Source organism: Balaenoptera borealis (assembly GCF_965194805.1).
Source record: "Balaenoptera borealis genome assembly, chromosome: 13".
Taxonomy (NCBI): domain Eukaryota; kingdom Metazoa; phylum Chordata; class Mammalia; order Artiodactyla; family Balaenopteridae; genus Balaenoptera; species Balaenoptera borealis.
The window spans coordinates 46,885,804-46,904,532 of NC_138870.1; the positions used below are offsets into that span (position 1 = coordinate 46,885,804).

Genomic DNA, 18,729 nt, shown 5'->3' on the forward strand with positions numbered 1-18,729 from the left:
AAATTGAAACTCAAAAAAGACCATGAACATAGTTGGTTTGAAGCCAAAACTAAAGTTAGAAAATAAATTTTAACCCCAATAAAGTGGGTTACAAATTAACGGAAACCATAATGGGTTGTGGGAGGGAGAGTGAATCTGGTGTATTCAGACTCTAGAATGACTCATGAATGAAGGGTCAGTCTCCATCTGTACCATCTTGGGTCTGAATGCTGGGAGGTCACCTTGACACCCAAATTTCTTCAATTTTGGAGACAAGTGGGTGGTTGGCTACCCATGAATAGCCACTCCTGCTCAAGGCTAAAGACTCTCTGAAGGCTCTCCAGAGGTAAATGGAACTCGGACAGAACAAAGTATGTTTCAGTAGGGGGCCAGATTCATCAATGAGTGGTGAAATCACCTTGGTGGGGATTGATCAACACTTATTAAAAGAAAATAGAACATAACAGTGCACCTTATGTCATAAGGGCATTGTTTCATGAAGTTTGTGTGTCAGTTTTGTCTGTATGTACTGAGTATGTACTGAGTACATCTGTGTATGTACTGAGTACCAACGTAAAATATATTTCTACTAGGAGTCTGAGTCAAATCTCTTAAGTCACTAGTCCAGGCTATATATACCTCCATCCATTTGTTAGGTAAGAGACAGCATAGTATAGTGGAGCCAGAACACCTCATACTAGCACGACGTGACTTCAGACAACCTCAATTTTAACCTCTCTACACCTCAGTTTTTCAATCTGTAAAGTAAGGACAATAATAGAACCTACCTTATAGGCTTGTTGAGGGTTAAAAGAGTTAATATTTATACACTGCTTACTACAGCGCCTAGCATTGTGCTAGCAGGATCCAGGAATAAAAAAGCGAACGAGGAACAACCCTAGTACCAACGCACTTGTCCATGGCTCCTCATTGTGGGGTTTTCTCCATATTGAAAGGAGGAATTAACAAAATGCTTTATTCCACCCCCACCCCACCCCACCCCACCCCACCCCCGCCTTCTTCCACTTCTCAATCTTGCACCAAGTAACAGGACTGTCAGAGAAACGAGCCGAGAGCGTCCCCCGGTGGCGTAGTGTCGCCTTCGGTCTCAGTGCTTGGGGCCGGGGACCTGCCGACCTCGCACTACAACTCCCACCATGCATCTCTTGCCCTCCGGCCTCTAACTGGGAAGGCGACTTGCGGCCCTGCGCTGAGAAACTTCCGCGCCCAGCATCGCAAAAAAGGATAACTATAGCCGCCCAGAATTACTTCCGGGGTAGGGCGTCGCAAGGGTTGCTGGGAAACATATAACTCTAATTTTCTTCCGCCAGCTGGTTAAATAGTCCCACCGGCACCGTGTGTCACGGAAAAAGAAACTCGAGAAACACCTTCCTGCCCTAAATTTCAGCGGAAACGCTGAATAATAAAGAAAATTTGAGTAAAGTGGATTTCCGTTCTTGGCGTGCTTCCAGTAGACGTCTAGGAGGAATCTCCCGGCGTGAGCGTAGGGATCTCGCGCTATATAGGAGAGTCGTAACGAAAGCCGGATCCTTTTTCGCCTCTTCGCTTCCAAGATGGTGAGTTCTAGCTCGTGGTGAATGTGAGGGGCCGGGTGGAGGCTTGAGAGGAGCAGATTTTGGGATTGTGGGGATTTGAAAACCTGGGCCACGGTGGAGGAATGGAAAGAGCGTATGTTTGTTCCAGGCTTGGAGGGATTTGCGGGGGGACTGGATATCTGAGTGGCACTTTTCTGGGGGTTGCCAGCGCGGAATGTGGCTGGAAGGGGGATAAGCTGGGTAAATTGTGCCTTCTTTCTAATGGGGTTTTCATTTTCATGCAGACCAAGAAAAGAAGGAACAATGGTCGTGCCAAAAAGGGCCGCGGCCACGTGCAGCCTATTCGCTGTACCAACTGTGCCCGTTGCGTGCCCAAGGATAAGGCTATTAAGAAGTTCGTTATTCGGAACATCGTAGAGGCCGCAGCCGTCAGGGACATTTCCGAAGCGAGTGTTTTCGACGGTGAGCTTCTGGCGCGTGAACTGTGCAAGTATCCGAATATCTAAAACCGCTTCCTGCCGCCTCTCCCAACCCCCCCATCTGCAGGCTGTGTTCATTGGAACGTCTCCAACAATTTTCTTGCGCCTTTAGGATTGTTAGTAGAAGAGAATGATATGTTTGCTATGTTGTTTGACGTTTTGAGCCTTCTCTGGACAGAGGGGGACTTTTTGTGGTATTGCACAGTCTTTGACTCTTATTTTGTGACTGCCTGTGTAGGGGATGAGATTCCAAAAGCACTTATGGTGCTTATCCTGTATCAAAACTTCGGGAGTACTAGCTGAAAATGTAAATGTAACAACTCTTGAATTGTTGACGAACATTTGAGTAGTTGTAGAAAGGAGTCTTTCGAAGACTTTTAAAGAGTCAAAGCAGTCTAGCTTGGTCGACAAGGGTGATCTTTGGAGCAATATGATGTCGTTTTGATCTTTTCTTTTTCTTAAGACGAATTAACTTTCTTAGGCAACAGGAGGGGGCCCAGGAGTAGGCATTGGGGATGATGCAATTGCTGAAGGAACTGGATTCTTGGTGATATTACATCTGTGGTGTGGATTTAGTCCCTATGGTGACAGGGTCGCTCAGTAAGGGAATATTCATTTGTGGAACTGTGTTGTATATGTATTTAGATACCAGAAACTGAACACTTGGCTTTGGGGGTGAAATCTTGTAGATATGCCTGACAGACATTTGAGTGAGTTTACTTTTTTAAAAAATTTGTTTATTATTCATTTTTGGCTGCGTTGGGTCTTTGTTGCTGCGCGCGGCCTTCTCTAGTTGCGGTGAGCCGGCCTCTCATTGTGCTGGCTCCTCTTGTTGTGGAGCTAAGGCTCTAGAGCGCAGACTCAGCAGTTGTGGTGCACGGGCCTAGTTGCTCCGCAGCATGTGGGATCTTCTGGACCAGGGCTCGAACCCGTGTCCCCTGCATTGGCAGGCGGATTCTTAACCACTGCGCCACCAAGGAAGCCCATAAGTAAGTTTACTTTTGACTGATAGAATGAACAAGAAAGAACAGTGCAATGTGGTACCATACCTAATATCACACCTATAATTTTCTGTTTCTTAGCCTATGTGCTTCCCAAGCTGTATGTGAAACTGCATTACTGCGTGAGTTGTGCCATTCACAGCAAGGTAGTCAGGAATCGTTCTCGGGAAGCCCGGAAGGACCGAACACCTCCACCCCGATTTAGACCTGCTGTGAGTATCTTAAAGAGGAGATGTGGAAGCCAGAGGGGTAATTGACAAAAGATAAGGAAGGACCCAAGGAATATCAAATTAAGATCTTTGCCTATGGGTGGGATCAACTAAGTCTGTAAAGACCCACACCTAAACATTTGTTTAGAGACACTTAAAGAATAGCTGTAAGAATCTGTTTCAGATTGAATAGTGTAATCTTGTTCCACATTTATTCATACTTTTATGACCTAAATACATTGTTAGTGATGGTAGGGTAGTGGTCAGGTTCTTTGAGGGGGGACTCTTCCATGCGTGGTTTTTTTAAATTCTTTCATTTCTTTATCTTTCAGGGTGCTGCCCCACGACCTCCACCAAAGCCCATGTAAGGAGCTAAGTCCTTAAAGACTGAAGAAATACTGTTCCCTGGAAAGACAATAAAGTGGAAATTATACTTTACATGGCGTGTTGAGTATGTATTGTCAGGTGGAGTGGGGGTGTGTTTATGTCATAGAACTGTAATTACTTTTACCAAGTATTCAGTTGTGGAGTGCCATGTGGTGTTTTCATGGGGTGAGAAAGCTTATCCAGGTAAGTTAAACCTTTTGTATTTCTGCCTTTGGCCTCCCCAATTTGCATAGCTGTGGGGTGGGGGAGAGGAGTTAAGGCATCTGTGAATGTTAGATTAATTCATCCTGGCAAGTGGCTTAAGCTGGGGTCTTTAAAATGGGGAGGAACTAGCAGGGTAAGGAGTGTTACTGAATGAGGAGCACATCAGGAAGTGATTTAGACTGAGGTGTGCATACCCCTGGTGGAGGACAGAACACTTTATTTACTAGGAAGCACATGACTTGGATAGCTTAGGGGGTCTGTATTCAGACTTAGATAGCTTAAAGGGTCTGTATTCAGATCCTTAACTTAGTAAAATTCACTTGTCTACTGTGGTCTGCTGGTAAGCCAGTTGTCACCCAGCCTGCATCTTTCTATGGGGTGAAAATGTCCAGGACACGAGGCATTCCTAGAAATTTGTGGAAGTCCCAAGAGAGGAAGTTTCCACGCAAAGTATGGGAAAAGGCCGTATCTAATTTTATCTGTGTGACAATGGTTCATTTGTTCCAGAATTCAGAAATTAGAAGGTTACTAGCTAGGGATATACAGTTGAACTTTGAACAACATGGGCTTAACTGTGTGGGTTTTTTTGTTTTGTTTTGTTTTCAGTAAATACATACTACACAGTCCACAGTTGGTTGACTCCTCAGATGGTGAAAGCACAGGCAAATAAGAAAGGGTAAATCTAAAGTTATATAAGGATTTTTGACTGGGTGGTACCCCTAACCTATGTATTGTTCAGGGGTCAAATGTATGTTTATTTGAAAAATTCATTTGGGAATGGATTGCTAAGGACTTTGCTGGTTAGGTTATGTGATTTTTTTTTCCCCCTGAATTAAGCTAAACTAGTAGCTTGGAAGTCTTGATTAAAATACACATTGTTGGGTTTCCCTGGTGGTGCAGTGGTTGAGAGTCCACCTGCCAATGCAGGGGACACGGGTTCGAGCCCTGGTCTGGGAAGATCCCACATGCCGCAGAGCAACTGGGCCCGTGAGCCACAACTGCTGAGCCTGCGCGTCTGGAGCCTGTGCTCTGCAACAAGAGAGGCCGCGATGGTGAGAGGCCTGCGCACCGCGATGAGGAGTGGCCCCCGCTTGCCGCAACTGGAGAGGGCCCTCGCACAGAAACGAAGACCCAACACAGCCAAAATTAATTAATTAATTAATTAATTTAAAGAAATAACATTCCTTCTTGATCTTGTAAGAGGTCTCATGACCCACCAGGATGACACTTAGATTTGGATTATGTAAACTGTCAATAATACGTCATTTGAGGTACAGTCCTTTGTTTCAAAAAACTTATATAACTGTTCCTTCATTTCTAACCAGTGGAACAGTTCTCAGAGCTTTCTGAGATGCTCTTCCTGGGCTATAATCCTCAAATTTGGCTCAAATAAAAATTAAAAAAAAAAAAATACACATTGTTTGGGAATTCCCTGGCAGTCCAGTGGTTAGGACTTGATGCCCTCACTGCTGAGGGCCTGGGTTCAATCCCTGGTCTGGGAACTAAAATCCCACAAGCTGCACTGTGCAGCCAATAAAAAATAAAATAAACATTGTGGGAAACGGTTTGTTAAAACACTGAATGTAGGCAAGAGTTTCCATCCTTTGGGGAGACCCACAATATCTGTGCTTCTTCATTCCTCTACACTGTAATGATCCTGCTACACCAGGGATAAAACATTGGATAGAAGAAAATAGGGTTCAAGGTGAAAATGAATGCTGAACCTGGTGGTCCTAAATCCCAGCTTGCTCAATAAATCCAGATTCAAGTAGTAAATCAGGATCATGTGAGTGCTGAGATTTCTCTTGAGATGTTTATAGGCACAGCTTATCCTTTTCTCGGGGTAGGTCTTAATTGGCTCTCCCATGAGTTTAAAAATTGATTTAAACTAAGAGCCTAAGAGCTAAGAATTGGTTTAGCTGTTTATCTATTGGTACTTGAGGATAATCCCAAACTAACTGATTTTGGAGTGCTAACGGTAACTTTCACAAAAGGGCTTTCCATGTGCTTCAGGTTCTAAAATAGCCCCATCCCACCTCCCAATCCACCAGTTACAAAGAACTCAAATGGTGTCTGATGGTCAACCAGGATATCTGATTTCTACCTATGGGAAAGTTACCTCCCATGTAGGCATCCATCATCTATCCCAGAAAAGAAAGCCACTTAAGTTGTCAGAAGTAGCCCACAGGTCAGTTTGAGTTTCTCAAGGTATTTGGACTGCAAGATCAGTAGCCTTCTCTGCTTAAGCTATTGTGGACTGATGTTCTAGTAGTTGGTCACAGAAAAGATGATATAAACCTTTGAGCCCCTGCCTCCACCCCCCACCCTTCACCTCCAGCTTGTTTTAATGGACTGTTAGGAGGGGAAAAGTTAATTGCAGTCTCAGCACCTCCCTAACATTTCAGATGTGTTCTCCAGTCTCAATGTGTAAAGCCAGGTAGACGCCTCTGGGCTCTTCCAGCCATTGGCCCAGTGTGCACCTGTGAGGTATTGGATTTCAGGTCAATTCCCTGTGGTCAAGATTCATTGAGAGCCAAAGCAATCTTGAGAAAGAAAAATGGAGCTGGAGGAATCAGGCTCCTTGACTTCAGACTATATTACAAAGCTACAGTAATTAAGATAGTATGGTACTGGCACAAAAACAAATACAGATCAATGGAACAGGATAGAAAGCCAAGAGATAAACGCATGCACATATGGTCACCTTATCTTTGACAAAGGAGGCAAGATATACAAGAATGTAAGAATATACAATGGAGAAGAGACAGCCTCTTCAATAAGTGGAGCTGGGAAAACTGGATAGCTACACGTAAAAGAATGAAATTAGAACACTTCTCTAACACCATACACAGAAATAAACTCAAAATGGATTAAAGACCTAAATGTAAGGCCAGATACTATAAACCTCTTAGAGGAAAACATAGGCAGAACGCTCTGACATAAATCACAGCAAGATCTTTTTCGACCCACCTCTGAGAGTAATGGGAATAAAAAAACAAATGGGACCTAATGAAACTTAATAGCTTTTGCACAGCAAAGGAAACCACAAGACGAAAAGACAACCCTCGGAATGGGAGAAAGTATTTGCAAACGAAGCAACTGACAAAGGATTAATCTCCAAAATATACAAGTAGCTCATGCAGCTCAATATCAAAAAAAAAACCCAATCCAAAAATGGTCGGAAGACCTAAGCAGACATTTCTCCAAAGAAGATATACAGATTGCCAACAAACACATGAAAAGATGCTCAACGTCACTAATGGTTAGAGAAATGCAAATCAAAACCACAATGAGGTATCACCTCACACCGGTCAGAATGGCCATCATCAAAAAATCTACAAACAGTAAATGCTGGAGAGGGTGTGGAGAAAAGGGAACCCTCTTGCACTGTTGGTGGGAATGTAAATTGATACAGCCACTATGGAGAACAGTATGGAGGTTCCTTAAAAAACTAAAAGTAGAACTACCATATGACCCAGCAATCGCACTACTGGGCATATACCCTGAGAAAACCATAATTCAAAGAGAGACATGTACCACAATGTTCATTGCAGCACTATTTACAATAGCCAGGACATGGAAGCAACCTAAGTGTCCATTGACAGATGAATGGATAAAGAAGATGTGGCACATATATACAATGGAATATTACTCTGCCATAAAAGGAAACGAAATTGAGTTATTTGTAGTGAGGTGGATGGACCTAGAGTCTGTCATACAGAGTGAAATAAGTCAGAAGGAGAAAAACAAATACCGTATGCTAACGCACATATATGGAATCTAAAAAAACAGTACTGATGAACCTAGTGGCAGGGCAGGAATAAAGACAAAGACGTAGAGAAGGGACTCAACGCAGTGGGGGAAGGGGAAGCTGGCACGAAGTAAGAGATGGCTAGTGGGAAGCTGCTGCATAGCACAGGGAGATCAGCTGGATGCTTTGTGAAGACCTAGAGGGGTCTTAGAGACCCCTCTAGGTCATAGAGAGGATGGGAGGGAGGCTCAAGAGGGAGGGGTTATGGGGATATATGTATACTTACAGTTGATTCACTTTGTTGTACAACAGAAACTAACACAACATAGTAAAGCAATTATACTCCAATAAAGATATATTTTAAAAAATTCATTGAGGTCCTGAACCACCCTTTCCTTCAACCTCAGTTCCTGGATTTTCACTTTTCTTTGCCTACCTCTCCATAGCTTAGCATGTATGAGGAAAAAATTATTCACTGCCTATCACACTATTTAGGTTAATGTGTTTTTTAGTTTACACAGGTAGCTTATTTATTCTTTCAGTAACTGTTAGGTGTAGAGGGGTGTGCATTTCATATGCACTAACAAGCTAATAGGCTTGTCAACAGAGACGGCAATAGATGAAAGCATGAGCTAAAATCTACATTCATTTATTTGTTCAGTAAATACTAGTTGCCCACGTGCTTGGCACTTTGCTTCTGAGTCCAGGTTCCCTATTAAAACAGAGGCGTCCAGGGACTTCCCTGGTGGTCCAGTGGTTAAGACTCCACGTTTCCTCTGGGGGAGCACGGGTACCATCCCTTGTCAGGGAATGGCGCGGCCAAAGAAAAAGAAAATAAAACGGAGGCATCCGGTTAAGAACCTAAGAGAGCTGACTCCTAGATGTAAGTCGCACCTCTGACACTTTGATCTGTGTGACCTTCGCTGAGTTACCTAACCTCTCTGTCTTCAATTTTCTAATCTTTAGGACAGTCGTTCCTATATCATAGTATTTTGATGTAGTTTAAGTAATATAAAATATTTATTGAGTACCTACTATGTGCCAGACATTTCTAAGTGCTAAAGACATAAGCAGTGATCAAGTTCCTGGTCTCATAGAGCTTTATATTTTAGTTGGGGAGGAGTGTGAGAGAGCAGTCTGGCATGAGGTAGTGCTGCAGTTTTATGTAATGACTAGAAAATTAAAGTGAAGGAGCAAGCCATTTGGATAGATGGGGAAAGAGCTTTCCAGCAGATGGAATAGCAAGTACAAATGCCCTGAGGCAAGAGTATGCCTGGCATGTCACAAAAAGCAAGGCAGGCAGTGGCTAAATTCTAGTGAACTGGGGGGAAGTGGTTCAGGTCTACAATCCTTTATTTGAAATCCTTGAAAACTTATTGCCTTGGAATTGCTTTTTGATTTTAGAACAGTAATACAGAGCATATACTGTTTAATATTTAACATTCTCAAAGTGATCTGCAACAGCACCCAGCATCAAACATATTAAAATTTCTGCAGTAAAATATAAGAATAGTCATGTTATGTAGAAAAAAGAAAGACTAAGTTACCTAACAAGAGTTTCATGTCAGGTTTTGCTGCCATATGAGTTCAAAAAAATCTTGATTTTTAGAGCTGTTTTGGTTTTTTAGTTGCAGACAAGGGATTGTGTACCTGTGGTACATAAAGTTAGGGAAGATAAGTCCAGATCACATGGAGCTTTTTAGGCCCTGGCAAAGACTCTGGACTTCACTCAAGTCTGGTAGTAAACAATGAGATACCACTTCACACCCATTAGTTTGGTTTGCTCTGGTTTGACAATATAAACATGGAAATCATGGTGCTATTTCAGTCATGACTGTTTGGTGGAGGGAGGAGTCCAAGATCAATTGGGAGAAAAGGGAAGCCAAAAAGGAACTGGGAAAAATAAGAGGGACTGAGAGTCTTGAGCAAAAGGGCAAGTTCAGAAGGTATAGGGGAAGTGGCTGGGGTCCCCCTTCACAATTAGTTATAATGCAAAAGGTAAAGAATTCAAAAAGTGCAAAAACATACATAGTGAAAATAATTTCCCCCCAGCTATCCAGGAGATAAACACTTATAACTCGTTTCCTGAATAAATATATATACTATGAGGGAATACATATATACTTAACACATAGTAGCACACTATATACATTCTGCAAGGGAAGAAAATTGGGAATTCCCCTGGCGGTCCAGTGGTTAGGACTCCGCATTTCCACTGTAGGGGGCACAGGTTCAATCCCTGGTCAGGGAACTGAGATCCTGAAAGCCGCGTGGCATGGCAAAAAAAAAAAAAAAAATGTTACAAGAAGGAGCAGGTGATCAACTGTGCCAACTGCTGTTAATAAGTCAAATAAGATAAGAAATAAGATAAGGATTGAGAAATGACAACTGCCTTTAGCAACACAGAGTTATTAGTGACCTTGATGAGAAGTTTCAGTGGAGTGGTGGGGGCAAAAGCATGGTCAGAGTGAGTTCAAAAGAGAATGGGGCAAAAATTTTTTTAAAAAGAATGGGATGTGCGACTTCCCTGGCGGTCCAGTCATTAAGACTCAGCGCTTTCACTGCCGTGGTTCAATCCCCTATCAGAAAACTAAGACCCCACAAGCTGTGCTGCGAGACCAAAAAAAAAAAAAAAAAAAGAATGGGGCAGAATGTCTCTAACATGTATTGTCATTAAATATGGAATATAGACTATTTTTTTTGAGAGGGCCATGAAAATGTTTCAGGAGATGGAGAAGAAATGGGGTCAGAAAGGACTGCATGGGAATTAGAATCTGGGAGACGGATGAAGAGTAACCTGCAGTCCTGGGCTTCTTGTGACTGCGCTGCACATGAACAGGGATAAGGGCCACAGTGCAGTGAATCCTGGCAGACATTATGCCTCACAAGCCAGGCATGCAGTGGGGACTAGAGTCCCAGCTCACCTGTCTACAGGGACCCAGACTTCACCACTCCTCCTCAGGGTGGCCAAGGAAAAAAAAAAAGCTTTATTGAAGGTAATTGAAATACAATAAATTGTAGATATTTAAAGTGTACAATTTTAAAATTTTTGACATATGTGTATACCAATGAAACCATCATCCATACTCAAGATAATGAACATATAGGTCACCCCAAAAGTTGCTTCTTGCTCTTTTGTAATTTCACCATCTTGTCACTCGCAGCCCCATACTCTAATCACTAAACTGCTTTTTGTCATTGTACATTGGTTTGCATTTTTTAGAATTTTACATAAATGAAATCCTACAGTACATACTTCTTTGTCTTGGCTTTTTTCACTCAGCTTAATTATTTTGAGATTCATCACTGTTGCATGTATCAGTAGTTGGTTCCCTTCCCTTTTATTGCTGAGTAGGATTTCATTATATGGATGTACCAGTTTGTTTATCCATTCACCTGTTGATGGGCATTTGCGTGTGTTTCTAATTCTTGGCTATTATAAATAAAGCTGTAATAAACATTTATGTACAGAGTTTGTGTGGACGTATGTTGTCATTTCTCTTGGGAAAATACCTAGGAATGGAATCACTGGCTGGATGAGTCACACTGTAGGTGTATACTTAACTTTTTAAGAAACTGCCAAATTGTTTTCCAAAAGTGATGGTATCATTTTACATTCCTACCAGCAGTGTATGAGAATCCCAGTTTCTTCACATTCTCTTCAACACTTGGCTGTCTTTCTTTCTTTCTTTCTTTCTTTCTTTCTTTCTTTCTTTCTTTCTTTCTTTCTTTCTTTATTCATTTGGGCTGCGCCTGGGTCTCAGTTGTGGCACATGGGATCTTCAGTTGCAACATGAGGAGTTCTTAGTTGTGGCATGCAAGCTCTTAGTTGCAGCATGCATGCTGTATCTAGTTCCCCGACCAGGGATCGAACCAGGGGCCCCCTGCATTGGGATCGCAGAATCCTACCTACTGGACTACCAGGGAAGTCCCCTTGGCTGTCTTTTTAATTTTAGCCATTCTAATAGATGTTTAGTGCTGTCTCATTGTGGTTTTAATTTTTTTCCATAATAACTAATGATGTTGAGCATCTTTTCATGTGCTTATTTGCCAGATATATGTCTTTTTTTTTTTTTCTGCACCGCGTGGCATGCAGGAATCTTAGTTCCCCCACCAGGGATACAACCATGCCCCCTGCAGTGGAAGTGCAGAGTCTTAACTACTGGACAGCCAGGGAAGTCCCCAGATATTTATCTTCTTTAGTGAAATGTCTGTTCGAATCTTTTGCCCCTTTATTTATTTATTTATTTATAAAATATTTATTTATTATTTATGATTTGTCTGCGCCGGGGTCTTAGTTGCGGCACCCGGGATCTACATTGCCGCATGCTGCGTTTGGGATCTTCATTGTGGCATGTGGGATATAGTTCCCTGACCAGGGATCGAACCTGGGTTCCCTACATTGGGAGCATGGAATCTTAGCCACTGGACCACCAGGGAAGTCCCTGCTGGCCCTATTTTTAAAATTAGGTTGCTTGTTTTTTTTTTCTTCCAGTTTTATTCAGATATAGTTGAACATACAGCACTGTATAAGTTTAAGGTGTACAGCAAAATGATTTTACTTACAGACATCATAAAATGATTACCGCAGTAAGTTAGTGACCATGCATCATCCCATATAGATACAAAATAAAGGAAAAAAAATTTTTTTCCTTGTGATGAGAACTCTTAGGATTTACTCTTAATTTTTTTTTTTTAAATAAAGGAAATGTATTGGTTCACTCAATTGAAAACTACACAGGTACATGTTGTGTACTACATCTCTAGTACTTTTTTATCTTATAACTGGAAGTTTGTACCTTTTGACCACCTTTCTCCAATTCCTCCCACCCCCACCTCTGGTAACCACAAATCTGATGTTTTTCTGAGTTTGTTTGTTTGTTTTTGAAGTATAATTGACCTACAACACTATGTTAGTTCTTGGTGCACAATGTAGTGATTTGATATTTCTATACATTAGAAAATGGTCACCACAGATTGCTTGTTTTTTATTTTTTATTTTTATTTTTGGCTGTGTTGTGTCTTCGTTTCTGTGCGAGGGCTTTCTCTAGTTGTGGCAAGCGGGGGCCACTCTTCATCGTGGTGCACGGGCCTCTCACTATCGCGGCCTCTCTTGTTGCGGAGCACAGGCTCCAGACGCGCAGGCTCAGTAGTTGTGGCACACGGGCCTAGTTGCTCCGCGGCATGTGGGATCTTCCCAGACCAGGGCTCGAACCCGTGTCCCCTGCATTGGCAGGCAGACTCTCAACCACTGCGCCACCAGGGAAGCCCTGCTTGTTTTTTATTATTGAGTTTTTCGAGTCCTTTATTCTGAGTGCAAATTATTTATCAAATATGTGATTTGCATATTTTTTCTTCCAGTTTGTGACTTAACCCTTTCCTTCTTTTAACAGTGTCTTCTGAAAGCAGAGGTTATTAATTTTGTTAATCCAGTTTATTTTCTTTTATGGATTGTGCTTTGGGTATTGAATCTAAGGTATTTTCCTTACTCAAGGTCACAAAGTTTTTCTCCTGGAAGTTTTGTACATTTAGGATTTTTTTTTAATATAAATTTATTTATTTTATTCCTTTTACTTTTGGCTGCATTGGGTCTTCGTTGCTGCGTGCAGGCTTTCTCTAGTTGTGGTGAGCGGGGGCTACTCTTGGTTGCAGTGCATGGGCTTCTCATTGCAGTGGCTTCTCTTGTTGCAGAGCACGGGCTCTAGGCGCGTGAGCTTCAGTAGTTGTGTCGCGCGGGCTCAGTAGTTGTGGCTCGCAGGTTCTAGAGCGCAGGCTCAGTAGTTGTGGTGCACGGGCTTAGTTGCTCCGCAGCAGGTGGGATCTTCCCGGACTAGGGCTGAAACCTGTGTCTCCTGCATTGGCAGGCAGATTCTTAACCACTGCACCACCAGGGAAGTCCTGTGTATGTATGTATTTCTAACAGCACTTATCCCTAGCAAAAGAATCAACATCAGTAACTTCTGTGGGACAGTCCCTCGTAAGTTAACTCAGGAGACCAAAGTATAAAACTGAGGGTTGTTTAATCAGAACAGGATTAGGGCTGAAGTAGTAATTTGCCCCTCTCTACTCTAGGGACAGTTTTATCTAGGAAAGATCATTTCTGTATAAACACAACACACCCTCTATTACTCTATAAGCAGGATACCTTCCTACTAACCTTTCTAAATTGTCATTTAAAAAAACAAAAATGAATTTGCAAAAAAAAAGCATTTGCTGTGTTTGTACATGGAACAGTTCTAGAGGATCCTCAAGAAACGGTAGCAGTGGTTGCCTCCAGGCTGTGGACACTGGTCCAAGCCATCATCGCCTCTCACCTAGATTACAGCAGTGACCTCATAACTGGTCTTCTTGCCCCTACTCTCACCCCTCATAGTTCATTCACTACACAGCAACAAGACTTGATTATTTAGACAAATAAACCCAATCCTGTCACTCCCCGACTCAAATCCTTCTAATAGCCTCGTTCTGCAATTAAAGTAAAATCCCAGCTCCTTGCTGTGAATGTGAGCCTCTGCATGATCTGGCTCCTCGCTTCCTCTCTGACCTCCTCCTCAGGACCCTCTCTGCTCCAGCCACATGGACCTCCTTCTTTCTGTTCCTCAGACACTCCAAGCTCATTCCTCCCTCAGGGTCTGTGCTCTTGTGGGTTGCTCTGCCGGGAATGCTCTTCCTTCAGATCAACCACAACTGGTCCTTCTTGTCATTCAATGCTTGGTGCAAATGTCACCCGACAGAATCCCCCTCTGAGGATTCTGTCTAAAGAAGCCCCTCCCCAGGCACACCAGTGGTCACTTCCCCAGTGCCTTGTTTTGTTTATGTCATGCCACTTACTACTGCAGTTACTTCTTGAGTTGTCTCTTGACTGTCTACCCTCCCTAGAATGTAAGCTCCTTGAGGGCAGAGGCCTTATCTCGTTTTACTACTGTTTACTCAGTGTTTAGAACAGTGCATGGCACTGAATCAATGAATGATGTCTGAGGTCACATAGGAAGGTTTCAGGTCATGGAATGTTTTGTTAGTTCCCAAGGTTGCTGTAACAAATTACCACAAAGTCAGTGGCTTAAAACAACACATTTATTATCTTACAGTTCTAGATGTCAAAAGTATGAAATGGGGGCTTCCCTGGTGGCGCGGTGGTTAAGAATCTGCCTGCCAATGCAGGGGACATGGGTTCGAGCCCTGGTCCAGGAAGATCCCACATGCCGCGGAGCAACTAAGCCTGTGTACCACAACTACTCAGCCTGCGCTCTAGAGCCCAGGAGCCACAACTACTGAAGCCCGTGCTCTGCAACAAAAGAAACCACCGCAATGAGAAGCCCGCACACCGCAACGAAGAGTAGGCCCCGCTCACCGCAACTAGAGAAAGCCCGCACGCAGCAACGAAGACCCAACGCAGCCAAAAATTTTTAAAAAAAATTTAAAAAAACAAGAAACAAAAAACACAATTAGAACAAGGGAGGGACTTCCCTGTTGGTCCAGTGGGTAAGACTCTGCGCTCCCAATGCAGGGGGCCTGGTTCAATCCCTGGTCAGGGAAATAGCTTCCACATGCATGCTGCAACTGAGAGTCCGCATGCTGCAACGAAGATCCCGCGTGCCACAACTAAGATCTGGCACAGCCTAAATAAATAAATAAATATTTTAAAAAGAAAAAGAAGGGAATGACCCTGGCATGAACTACGTGGTCCAGAGGACTGACTGCAGTGAGAAGGACTCTGGGAGCTTCCCTCTGCTCAGGACACGGGGCTGTCATTCTAGCTGAAGGCTTTTCTCAAACTGACCCCTTTAAACATAGGCAGTTCATTGTATGTCAATTATGCCCCAATAAAGCTGTTTAAGAAGAAATGTCTTTCTCCATAAAGAGACCATCTGGACCAATCCCGTCATATCTCCCCTTCCTTCTTTCCTTCCTTCCTTCCTTCCTCCCTCCCTCCCTCCCTCTCTCCCTTCCTCCCTCTCTCCCTTCCCTCCTTCCTTCCTTCCTTCCTTCCTCCCTCCCTCCCTTCCTTCTCCCCATTCAGTCCAACACTGCTGTATGCCTCCTTGCCCTGCCACAGTCCCAGCCTGTCCCTCTGCTCTAACTCCCTCCTCTGTGCTCTTCTGAATCCCCACTCTGTGATGAGCACCCTCGGAAGACTCCTTCGTCTCTTGACCTTAACTGAAAGCTACCTGTGTCCGTCCAGAGCACACCTCTTTGCTGGCTGCCTTCTCCAGGTTTCTCTCATACTCCAAATAACTCAGGGGCAGGGGGTCGGGGTGGTGTCCCATTTGCTCCTTAATATCTTACAGACCACCCACTACTCCCTTCTGCTGGCAACCCCTCTGCTCTTTACAGACTCACTGAGTCGGGCTCTGACACCCTCTCCCTCCATGATGCTCTTGTTCGCCCCTCAGGTCACTGACTCTTACTCACTGAAAACTTCACCTCCTGATTCATTGTCTTCTTCTGCAGACCATCCTCTTTCATTATTCTTAGTGCCCTCGACATCCATTTGGATCTCCCATCTAATATTCTGACTTCTCAGTTTCTTGACCACCTTGCTGTCCGTGATCTTTCCTCTATCCCACCAGTCATAACTTAGACCTTGGCATCACCAAAAAACTGTGCCATCTTAGAAACCTCAAACTTAGCTCTCCAATGACCACCTCACCTTCAGGTCACTGGCTCAACCATGCTTACCTCAATAGTTTGTCTCCTTCACGTTCACCTCCAATCCATAGAGCCTACTATTTCCCGAGCATCCAACAGTCTCACCTATTTCTCCAAAAATCTTGGTTTCTTTAATGGGAAATGGCCATTAGAGGACTTCCCTGGTGGCACAGTGGTTAAGAATCTGCCTGCCAATGCAGGGGACACAGGTTCGAGCCCTGCTCTGGGAAGATCCCACATGCTGCAGAGCAACTAAGCCCCTGCGCCACAGCTACTGAGCCTGCGTTCTAGAGCCCGCGAGCCACAACTACTGAGCCCACATGCCACAACTAACTGAAGCCCGCGTGCCGAGAGCCTGTGCTCCGCAACAAGGGAAGCCACTGCAATGAAAAGCCCACGCACCGCAACGAAGAGTAGCCCCTGCTCCCTGCAACTAGAGAAAGCCCACGTGCAGCAATGAAGACCCAACGCAGACAAAAATAAATAAATAAATTAAAAATAAAATGGCCATTAGAGAGCACCATGAACTAGGAAAGCTCATTACTATCGTGTTGGTCACTCTAGGTCTTTTCAGTGGACAAAGCTATGTATGTATAATGTTCATACTGACTGTTCTAGTTCAAATTTGGAACTATAAAACTACCAAAAAAAATCTATATTTTCTTTCTTCCATCAAAAATTGTGGTTCTTTGGGAGTTCCTTGGTGGTCTGCTGGTTAGGATTCGGTACTTTCACAGCCGGGGCCTGGGTTCAGTCCCTCGCTGGGAAACTGAGATCCCTGCAAGCTGTGCAGCACAGCAAAAAAAAAAAAAAAAAAAAAAAAAGTGCTCCTTCTTAGAGATTGCCCCTAAGTTTACATGATGCTGTTTCTTCCCAGGTTCTAAAGCACATGCTTCACACTCTAGCCACAGGCAAACAGGCACTAAACAGGCATTAGGCAGAATTAGCTGGAAGTTGAAGACTTGAGTCTTTGATGTGTCTGGATGAATTTTTTGTTTTGCTAGTGGGTATATGTTTTCATCTGTGGATGACTTGCTTGGAGTGCAGGTTTTGGAGACCTTTTATATAAAGGTGTGAAGAGTTGGGTTGGCTACAAGGCATGGAACAAGGAGTTTCAAGCAAAGGCAGACCTGCTCTTACCCTGAAGATTTCAAAGGCTTTAACGACAGCAGCCATCTTGCAGCTTACTAGTTAACAGGTAGCTGGATGGATGCTCATGGGACAGAAGATCAAACAACTTTCAATTTTAATAAATCTCTATAAACCAAATAATAATAATGATCATGGTTCTTAAGAGCACAGAAATAGAGAATTAGAATATTTCATAATTACTCATTTGCTTTACCCCACATTACACATTAAACAGTCTCAGAATACACCAGTAATACTACCTCCACCAATTATGATTACTAAAAACAGATTAAAAAATTTTTTGTGAATGCCATCCCCATTCTCCTCCCATTTTTTATGGTTATAATATCTACATTGTCGGATCATATGGTCATTACATACTACTATACTCTCTCTTTTAACCTTTATTCAGTCTCAGTTCTGTAAATAAATAATATTACAATGCTCACTCAGCCCTTATGTTGATGTCTCTCTAGGAAGTTTGGTTGTCTGAAGTGCATTCGCTGGTGGATTTCTTAGGAAAGACTCATGGGAACAATACTCCCCGAGTTCCTGCATATTGGTAACAATTTGTCTGTGGCCATTATAGTTGAAGGTTAGTTTGCTTTGGCTCACATGTACTTTTCTTGAATATTTAAAATATGTCAACTTCATTTTCTTCTTACATAAAGCACTGCTGTCAAAAAGTCTCATAATTATCTAACTTGTCCCTTATGAATCATACTCTTTTTGTCTGGTCATGGATTTTTTTTTCCCTATAAGTCTAGTAATTTTATTAGAATATGTCTTGGTGTTGGTCATTCTAGGTCAATGTTTTTAAGTATCTTCTATCTTCTTTTAATATATAGTTTTGAAATTTTTAATTTTAGGAAAAGTTTTCTTGAGTAGTATTTGGTGGTTTTTTTTCTGTCCCCTTGCTTTGTTTTTCTTTTTCAGAGATTTCTATTAACCTGTTAGTGGGGTCCATGAAGACACTCAAAGAAAGTTACCTAAGGATATTTGGAGATGAGGCCTTTGGCAGGTGATTGGGTCATTAGGGTGGAGCCCTCATAATGAGATTAATGCTCTTATAAGAAGAGACAGGAGAGACTTTGCTTCCTCTCTCTCTCAGCCATGTGAGGATACAGGGAGAAGGTGGCCGTCTATAAGCCAGGAAGTGGGTCCTCCTCAAACACTGGATCTACAAAGCCTCGATCTTAGACTCACCCTCCAGAACTATGAGAAATAAATGGTTGTCATTTAAGCCAAAAAAAAAAAAAAAAAAGAAAAGAAAGTATGAGCCAAGGATTTTATATCTTCCTTTTCTGTCTTTGTCATTTTCTCTTAAATCCTCTTAACTTCATTTCTTTTTACTTTAAAAATTTACCTCTTTTTCATCTTTTT

At 42.8% G+C, this 18,729-nt stretch overlaps 1 protein-coding gene and 1 long non-coding RNA gene across 3 annotated transcripts in view; one reads left to right on the top strand and one right to left on the bottom strand.

Annotated features, from left to right (window-relative positions):
- Window positions 1-1,382: 1,382 nt before the first annotated feature.
- On the top strand, window positions 1,383-3,662 carry RPS26 (ribosomal protein S26; the record flags this gene model as incomplete). Of its 2 annotated transcripts, XM_082351160.1 has the most annotated exons (4): window positions 1,383-1,556; window positions 1,820-2,021; window positions 3,097-3,227; window positions 3,557-3,662. In XM_082351160.1, 4 exons carry the CDS (start codon window positions 1,554-1,556, stop codon window positions 3,590-3,592), a joined length of 372 nt encoding a protein of 123 aa, XP_082207286.1. In that variant the 3' UTR covers window positions 3,593-3,662. The 2 variants fall into 2 exon arrangements, with proteins under 2 accessions (XP_082207286.1, XP_082207287.1); XM_082351161.1 differs by lacking the exon at window positions 1,383-1,556 and having other exon boundaries at window positions 1,814-1,997.
- Window positions 3,663-4,566: 904 nt separating this feature from the next.
- Window positions 4,567-18,729, bottom strand: part of LOC309609531 — a 42,103-nt gene continuing 27,940 nt past the window's right edge. Inside the window, exon 4 of the long non-coding RNA XR_014233469.1 lies at window positions 4,567-8,365. This is a non-coding gene — a long non-coding RNA (uncharacterized lncRNA). The remainder of the gene's footprint in view (window positions 8,366-18,729) is intronic.